Source organism: Saccostrea echinata, unplaced genomic scaffold (assembly GCF_033153115.1).
Source record: "Saccostrea echinata isolate AGI-Se365-2 ecotype Australia unplaced genomic scaffold, CSIRO_AGI_Sech_v1 ptg000054l, whole genome shotgun sequence".
In the NCBI taxonomy this organism is placed as follows: Eukaryota; Metazoa; Mollusca; class Bivalvia; order Ostreida; family Ostreidae; genus Saccostrea; species Saccostrea echinata.
Genome location: NW_026889803.1, coordinates 56,862,327 through 56,871,792, shown reverse-complemented (window position 1 = coordinate 56,871,792; position 9,466 = coordinate 56,862,327). Strand labels below are relative to the sequence as shown.

General features: G+C 32.8%; 1 protein-coding gene across 1 annotated transcript; it reads left to right on the top strand.

Moving 5' to 3' along the window:
- Positions 1 to 5,765: 5,765 nt before the first annotated feature.
- Positions 5,766 to 7,811, top strand: LOC133171530 (low-density lipoprotein receptor-related protein 12-like). The gene is made up of 5 exons (XM_061306292.1): positions 5,766 to 5,916; positions 6,037 to 6,297; positions 6,542 to 6,685; positions 7,017 to 7,243; positions 7,528 to 7,811. The coding sequence occupies exons 1-5, from the start codon at positions 5,823 to 5,825 to the stop codon at positions 7,627 to 7,629; spliced, it is 828 nt and encodes a 275-aa protein (XP_061162276.1). The 5' UTR covers positions 5,766 to 5,822; the 3' UTR covers positions 7,630 to 7,811.
- Positions 7,812 to 9,466: the final 1,655 nt, after the last annotated feature.

The following is a 9,466-nucleotide window of genomic DNA, read 5'->3' as shown; positions in this document are numbered from 1 at the left end:
ATACAGAATATAAAATATACATGTTTTGGTCAACAACAAAAAATGGAGCAAAGATTCACTTTACCTTAAAAATACACTTTTATGACACACCATTCGCATCTTTCAGAGAAATACTTGAAGTCCATTTAGTCAAGGGTCATATCAATACCACAATTCATCAAGAGCTGTGTAGCGTAGTGGTTAGGGTGTTAGTCTCAAAGGAAAATGATACTCAGGATTTTTATTGCTGGGGTTTGAACCCTTGTTTATCATAATTTCATAAATTTCGATAATGAGAACTTAACTCTAAATACTAAATTCACAAACTGATTCATCTGAAGCTATAGGCATTCTGCGCGCCATGTTCACCCATCTCCTTTTGGTTTATAGTTAATTTAGTTTATATGACAAGCAAGATTTATCTTAAAAAAAGAATTATAGCAAGATTTACCGATGGAGAATAACAGACTGAAACTAGTACATGTATATGATTCATGAAGAAATTTCATTTTATTTCGTTTTACTTCATATATGCTAATATCCACACGGATACTGGTACATGTATATTGTGGAAAGGAAAGGAACCAGGTATGGATTTTGTGTTTTGTTTTCTGTTCTTGTAGACAAAATTTTATAAAACTGATAAATGTTACATATATTAATAAAGGTTGTTATTTGTGGGTGCTTATTTTTCTCGTGTGGGCATTGGTAATTTGAGGAGCGGAACGGAACAAGAAATGACCATCCAGTCTTTTCTTGTTTTTCTTTCTTTTTATTAAATTAATAATGGTATATTAAGAAAAAGTGGGAAACTAACCAGAAATCGATTATTATATTTTTTGAATGCAAGTAAAAAAGCATCTTCATTAGCCATGGGTTTCTGTTCTGATCCGCTACTCCTCTCATAAACCCTAGGGTTTGTATGGAGAGTAGCAGATTAGAAACCCTTGGTCCAAGTTTAAAAAAACAAACAAACAAACACAACCGCCCAGATTCGAAAATCCTATTTAGTAGGGGGGGGGGGGGGTTAACCTTTGAAATTTACCTGTGTTCAACGCCTCGTCAGAAACCCACGGTCGGTCTCGCGTGTTTTCAAATTATTTTAAATTAAAGGCGTAAAACGTTCCTTATGACCACAATTTATAAAGTTTGTGTTTTCACAGCGGATAAACCGCGGTAATTAACCAATTAATTATTTATTATTAATGACTCAAATGAAAACCCCTGAGTTAAAAAACTAAGTTAATAAGATAGCGATCACGTGACCCTGTGACGTCAAAGGCGACAACGGCTGATCAGCTCTTCACGTTAATCTTAGAAAAAATAAGGGACACAACCTGCATTTTCGCGTTGTGGACGACCAAATCACTGATTTTAACGATATGAAATTGAATATCCAACCTAATATTTTGAAATTGTCCGCAAGAAAAAAATATGAGAAAATCTGTTAACATTAAAAAAAAATAGCAGCGACGATAGCGAGGGAGACACGGCGAAGACGAAGAAACTCGCCATCACAATACAATTTGATTTGTCATCTTATCACACGTATTTACTTATTTGATTCACAAATTTAATATTAAATTACTTCGTTATTCTTCGTTTTTAACATAATATTAATTTAAGCAAGTATCTATACCTTCATATGTTTTGTAAAGGATGGCGGTCTTGATAAGTAATTTTTCGATCACGAAAGATTATCGTAATCAGAGAGCTCTACAGATTCTATATGTTTGGAATAAAAAAAGAAAATATCTCAAAAGCCTCATACCTTAGAATTAGTTAATGTTACTATAGTAATTGAAAAGCACGTTAGGAATTAATTTTTTCAGCATTTTTCGTAATTAAGCTGCATTTGTCGTTGATAACTCTGTAAATAGTGCGTATATTCTCATCTCTCTACTCTATCACTGAATTATCACTGAATTGTCGCCTATGACGTCAGAGCAGTATTTCGCTGAAATCCGACTGAAATATGCATATTGCCGTATTTGCAATATTTGCCGTGAATTTCACCTCTCAATATCTCTTAAAATATGCTTTCAACAACGTTTATTGTATTCAGTATTCTAAATAACAAGGTTGTAGATAATGTTTTTCATAAAATTTTTTGTACATTCATGCGATAAGTCCTTTAAGGCATCTACACAGGTCTACATCGTCTCAAGCTATGGTCCAGAGTCTGCATATACATATAGCTTAATTATTGCTTCATCACATTAACTAATCGCAATTTTGAACACCTACGCCCGTAATGTGTGGCGTCATGTCAAACCTATGAAACTAATAGTTTCTATTGCAATTAATAATATGCAACAATTGTTAGGTAAACTGCGATTGGGTATTGAAAGGTCGCGTTAAAGGTCAATTTCCAACTATGCATATGCTTAACTTGCATTGGTCAATATTTAATGAGCTTCAACATATTTCCTTATCATTCAACCACGGCCAGAATGGGATAGGACCGCATATTTGGGCCAGTTTGCATTACACCTAATGACTCGTAATGAGTATCAATTTTATTTTTTGAGTTACTTCTAATGGAATGTTTTAATCCTGCTTCAAGGGATATGAAATAAACAATTAAGAATTTATTCAAATAAGTACAAGAAAATATCACAATGATAAAAGACGAAACATTTCACAGCTATATGTCTAATTGTGGTATTATGTAGTAATTTCAAAAATAAACGTTCACATTTTGAATGAATATTAAAAAAATATTTTAACATCAAAAATGATAATTTTGCTGGATGATAGGGCCCTCATTTTCTTATTCCACCATTCTGCTAGATTTGCTCAAATTCAGAATGAAAATCACATTTTCCATTTACAAAGACATAGGAAACCTATGAGGTCGTACATGTAGTTGAATTATCTTGTTTGTTGAACACGAAAATATAAATCTCATTTTTTCTTCTTCAGAAATTTTATTTCAACGAGTCAAGTATTAATAAAAGCAACACTTGAACACTTAACAATATGCATATAAATAACCAAGGAAATAAATAATAAATAAATAAATAAATAGATCTCACATCTGATAATATTCAGTACAATAGAGTCATATGAAAGTCTCCGTTCTTTTAGTCTTTCGTGTCCATTGGGAAGGAAGGGGAAATTATTACACTCCTTTTTCAAAATTTATCCTCTTTTTTTACTTGAATAGTTGTATTCATTGCTTTGAACAAGGTTGGAATGAATAGAAGACCATCCAAAGTGACCCATTGTTTCTTCTCTGAATTCGTCCTTCCTGTCTGTTGAAGAGAAGTCATTCAGTGGTATTTCTTCCCCTCTATCCTGCTGAAGGAAAACACTAAACTGGGTACTGATTCTTGGGAGGACTATCGCCATGCTGACAATTAAGAATCCTTTTTGCCTTTCAACAAAAGTTGTTGGTGAGAAGATGTTATATTTTTCCTAGAAGTTATATTTCAGGGCAAGAATGCGAAATGTCTATCCCGGCGATTTACACTGAAACACTATTAAGGCTGTTGAATAAAGAAATAATGTTTTTTCAACAAGATTCAAGCAGATTTTCAGCAACTTGATAAAATTAGTGTAAGAAAGCTTTAAAAGAGCGATTTAATAAATTAGATTGTCTGAGGAAACAGTGTGCACCGTCATATTTATATGGATACATGTAACCTGCGTTGGTGCTCCCCTGCGAAGATTTAGTAAACTTTTTGAATGAAACATAAACTCGCTCACAATAGCATTGCGTTTACTACATCTGATAAAAAAGAAGGAGACATTGTTTTGGTTTTGAAAAAAAAACACCCTGGTAAGACCACCCACAATATGTCTAGCTTGTCGTCTGAAGGTCACACAGGGTGCAGGATGCGTTTGAGTAAGCTTTACACACTCTTTAAAGTTATCCCTCTTCAAAGTTCCGTTGTTTTTGTTTTTTCGTAACTTGATAGTCCCTTATTGAAAGCCAGTGGGTAGAATACAGGTATACATCTCATTTCACTGGAATTCATATGATTACATATTTGTATGTAGACAGCAGATATATTTTTTTTAAATATCAACTTATGCTCTCTCTCTCTCTCTCTCTCTCTCTCTCTCTGAATAGATCTGATTACTAACGGAGAAGTCACTGGGCTACCTTAATTAATAACATACCTGTCATTCCTATCACTCCTCTATTTAACCTTAAATTCTGTAGATTTAGGCCAAGAAAAGTATTTTTGTAAAAGTAAATATCTTCGTCCATAGTCGAGTCAGGACAACAGGGACAATTTCCTGGGAGTGTATCATAAAGAATTGTGACCATGTTGCTGGCCAGAATTGTGTGAATTAAAAAAAAAAAAAACGGAAGAAAGAAAACTGAAAATAGCTACCCACCCCTAATTTCCCCACTGCTAATATCTCATGTTTTGAGGGAATGATTTTAAAATTAATATTTTAGTTATTTTTTTAAAAAATGATCATTTTTTTATGTTTTGTCGCTGGATCAATGCAAATAATTATAATTTTGGATCTTCTATATAACGACTGGAGTTATTCAGCATGAAAAGAATGTTGAACTCACCTATTTTGATAGCCGTTTGGGTTTGATTCCATTACTTTAATATTTTTCTATAAATATCGTGGTCAAATTACATATAAACCAGTGGATTTTTTTATTCGAGCGCTCTCTTTATCTAATAAGTACATATATATTTCGACTAACACTCTCTTAATAATCTATTTTATTTTAATTAAAGATATCGTATTCCAAAAATTCCAAACGTCAAGTTGTTGAACATGAAATTATAAATCTCATAAATATTTTATCGTCAGAAATTTTATTTCAACGAATTTCACAAAAACAACCGGATATAGTCGATTGAACACAAAACGATATGCAAATAAATAAATTAAATTATTTATTTATTTCTTTATCTATTCATTTATTTATATATAAAAATAAATCTCACATATGAAAATATAAATATATAGAGTTCATACATTCTTAGAAAAAAAATAAATATATCATTATTTATTATCAGGAAAGGAAAGTTGAAAGAGAAATCTTGCCTTCATATGATTACAAAATTTGTTGTAAGTCTAAAAACAAGAAAAATTAAAAAGAAATATTTGTTGACTTGTAATTAATTGTGCTATCATAACAGCTTAACATGTATGATAAGATGTTGACTACTGAAGGCCTAGTGAAAATGAATCTCGCAAAAGTATTGAAAATCACATATATTTTCATATGTTTCCTTAGTACAAGAAACTCTACAAAAAATTGAAATAATGACTAATTCTAAATGTTTAATTTACAAATATGAAAGTGGAAAAATGTGTCTCGGGGGCATATTTTGAACAAATTTTACAAAAATACATGACTGAAAAATACATGTTTGATTTGATGATACCATTTGCCCTAGGGTTCTGTTGACAATATTATGCATAACAGTACATTGACCTGAAATTGTAATAGACTTGCTCATCGTAAGCATCATGTCCAATGTCTGACGAATAACATAAAACAATTTAAACTGATTACAAATCTGTAGTACTTCTCATCGCCAGAATTCCATTCACATATTGATTGACATAGATCAATTTATCGAAAATGAATAAGCCGTTAGTGTAGCTCCTTGCATTACGCATCCATCAAATCTAAAAAGATTAGTCATATAATGTGCATATATAAAGCCACCTGTAAAAATAACCCGGTATCAAAGTTTCGACATTTGAAAGTATAAGGACAAGGACAAGTAGACCACTGAGCTTAATTTCAGAATCGCTTTCGTTATGGAATAGGAATTGTATTTTTTTTTCATTGAACATCGTTTGTTACATCGACAGATTTGTGCAAAATATAGTGCTTTGAACAAAATAACAATATGCTTGCTGTATCATATAAGATGCTTTGTGTTGTGGAGGCTTTATTAGTGCTTTTTGTAACCAGCTTTACATTCATCAACGCCATTCCAGAATGTAAGATATTCAAAATCAAACAATTTTACAGAAGTCCTTTAAATTACATCGATTGATTGTTGTCAAAGTTAGCTATGCCATGTCTCAAATTTCATTTTGAGTCTATATTTTCCATTATAGATTACATGGAGGAGAGATGTAATGTCAACAATGTTATTAATCTGGCCACGGAATCTCACGAAGCAGTCCGACTTCGTCTCACAAGAAACCCTGCCTATACCCGAAACATCAACTGTATTATGGTTATTCAGCCTCCGCCGGGCAAAAAACTTGTCGTCCGCTTCAATGAAGTAGACATCCAGCAGCTACAAACTGGACAGTGTGTGGACGCTCTGATTGCTATAGATGGTCAAGACCAAGTGTCAGCTAGACTTCTTCAAGGTAATTGCTGAGTCATATTTTTACCTGTAAATTGACTGAGTCATATATTTACCTTATGGTAACTTTCTTGTTCCTAGCAGTTTTCTAGATTTAACTTAAATGAGAATATTCCAACAATAATTAAGAATACCCAAAAAAGGCACTTTTTATTAAGCGAAAAAATATCATGAGCCATGGGAATTTAGAGATTGTATAGCATATTTGTATTTTCAGAAATATATTTAGAATATTCTTTCATTCATAGGTACACCTCAACAAATTTGTGGTCAGTCCAGACCAGGTCAGGCTTTCGTGACTCAGCAGGGCCCTCTCCTTCTGAGATTCGTCAGTGGTCAAACCAACGTAGCACGGCGGGGATTTGATCTCCTCATCACTGCCTACAAAGATGGTAAGAGTAATCTATGACGTACATTGACGTAGTAGTTGTTCATTAGCAACTGATATCGAAAGATGAATAGATGTCCATATAGATTCATTAATGTTGGTCATTTGCTTCCAATATCCTTTGTTTTATTCGCTACAAAAAAAAAAAAAAAAAACCACAAGATTTTTCTATTGTGCCATCTTGATCTCGGAGGTTCTTTTAAATTTTACAGTTAATTTTTTTTTTCACTGGTTACGCAAGAAGAAAAATGAATTTTAGTTTGGAAAAAAAATATTAAACAGATAAATCTGTTCTTTTCTTCGCATCTTTAAAATGTTCAATATTTTTAATTCAGGTCCTTGTGCATCCAATGAATACACTTGTAACAACCAGCGATGTATCAACGAAAACCTGCGCTGCTCAGGACTCGACCATTGTGGGGATGGTACAAAACCGTGTCCTCTGACCGCGGAGGCAGTGGCCGGGATCGCGGTGGGAGGGGCACTCATCCTCATCATCATCATTGCCCTCATCGTTTTCTGTGTTTGCAGACATAAAAGGAAGACGAACTTTAGTGAAAAGGTTGTTGCTCGTTATTAGAAATTTGATTCTATAATGACAGAGTGACATGCAAATTACTTAACACAAAACATCTACTACCTCTGGTTTTTGGTGCCAAAACTGTCTCAAGCGTCATTGAAAGATCTCGCTTGTAATAACGCAATAGTCGTGATGTAGCTTAGACATTGTTTTTAAAATAAAACTTCAGAATATTGTCTTTTGATTGGTACTCATGTTTAAAATGATAATTGTACATTGTGCTTAGTTGACAAAGCTGTCTCTATATTATATTTTATTGTATTTAGGCGCATGCTCACGACAACAGACGAAATGGCTACGAACCAACAGTAGTTAAAGGAGAATCGATCAAAATTAGTGGAAACAATGTCAGGGGTGTGGTTTATTAAACAAAGACCAATATCCAGAACTACACGTGTGGGGCACTCGATAGTTTTTTCTTGTCATATATTATCTAAATACCTCATACTGTGATATATGGTGCCATTTTTGTTCATATTTTCTACTTGTATTCGACGTGTACACATTTAAAATACATACTGTATGCGACATTCATCTCTCTTACGCTATGTTTCCCTACTAGAATGTCAATGAATGTACATGTATTTACCTGAATACTTCATTATTAATTATGTAACAATTTTATATGATATTTTTTTTTATCTTTCTTCTTGTAAAAAAAAATAAAATGGTGAATAAACAAATCAAAATAATCTTTGTTTTTTGAGTTTTCTTTCACACACACTCTGTACCGTGTGAATGTCTTTGGAATTATTTTGGAACTATGTCACCCTGCTTCCTATTGATTGCTATACAGCTGAATGTAAAGAAGAATAAATTTCTTTGTATCGATAGAGTTTCTTCATTGAGCATCGGATGGAAATTGTGTATACATTTAAGATGTTGACAAAGTTTGAGGCATGCTGTAGCTAAACTTAACAAGCATTCTGAGAGTATTGCATTAGCAATACTAGTCCCCTACCGGTAAGTGTAATCTGGTTCACATGAAAAAATTTAAAATGTTGTAATTCCGTCTAAAAAAATCATTGAAGCGAAACATAATACAAACTTAATTTGTAACTCATCAAGATACACTTACATGCCAAAAATCAGCTCAATATCTGCAAGCGTTTAGAAAAAAAGTGCGGAAAACCCTTGAAAATTAAAAAGGCCGTAATTCCCTCAAAAATCAACGAAGTGGAACGAAATTCAAACTTGATCTGTAACTTATCAATATACACTCGCATACCAAAAATCAGCTCAATATCTGTAAGCATTTAGGAAAAAAGTGCGGAAAACCAAGTGGGACAGACAGACAGAGGGACAGACGGACAGACAGACAGACAGACAGACGGACGGACAGACTCAGAGGAAACTTATAGTCCCCTCCGGTTTCACCGGTAGGGGACTAATAATAAGAGGAGGTGAAATCGTATGAGATACTGGAATGTGTCCTTTGTTTCAGTTTCCTTCGATGGTGAATATGTTTACCAATTAATTCTGTGGGCTGTGGATCTTTATATATGCAAACTTGCGATATTTTTGATGAATTTTTAAAAGTACCGACATATGAACTCATGTGTGCTACATTATCATACTTTATGCACATAACCATTTGCGTGAATTGAAGAGAAAAATTAAAGTCATTTTTTATGCATAATTTGAGCGTATGTATAGCAATTTGTTATCCATTAATAAATATACATACATGTACAATAATTTTACTGAGAAGTGATCATTTTTCTTTCATTTTTTATAAATATAAATTTCCACCTTGTGACAAACATGTAAAGACAAATACATATTGTACTTTCTGACAGATTTTGTTTTATCAAATAAACTCTGCAATAGGACCACTGTAATGTATTCTGTCATATTGCAAAGTTTATTAAAATAAAAAAAAATCTGTCTGAAAGGATAATACATATCTTTAAAAAAAAGAATGAATGCTGACAATTTAGTATACATTCGGTTTCATGGAGTTTTACATGTGTCCTTTGTGATATTTTTTATTCCTTAAATAAAATCTGTAACATGACGAAAAGTCGTCACTTTGCATAAATAAAAGATGTGAGAAAGGACACATGTAGCGTCATTAAAAAGCGTATAAAAAAGGTCTCTGTTGGTGGAAAAGAGTTTTTTTTAACTTTTGATCGAATCGCACATGTAATTTAAAGGAAATTTCTTGTTTTATTTGACTTTTGCTTACTTTTTCTCTGATACATT

Excerpts from the sequence above, each read along its gene's own strand:
- LOC133171530 (XM_061306292.1), top strand. The coding sequence starts at position 5,823 with ATGCTTGCTGTATCATATAAGATGCTTTGTGTTGTGGAGGCTTTATTA. Across the intron at positions 5,917-6,036 it reads CATCAACGCCATTCCAGAAT|ATTACATGGAGGAGAGATGT; the intron begins GTAAGATATTCA and ends TTTCCATTATAG. Across the intron at positions 6,298-6,541 it reads GTCAGCTAGACTTCTTCAAG|GTACACCTCAACAAATTTGT; the intron begins GTAATTGCTGAG and ends TTTCATTCATAG.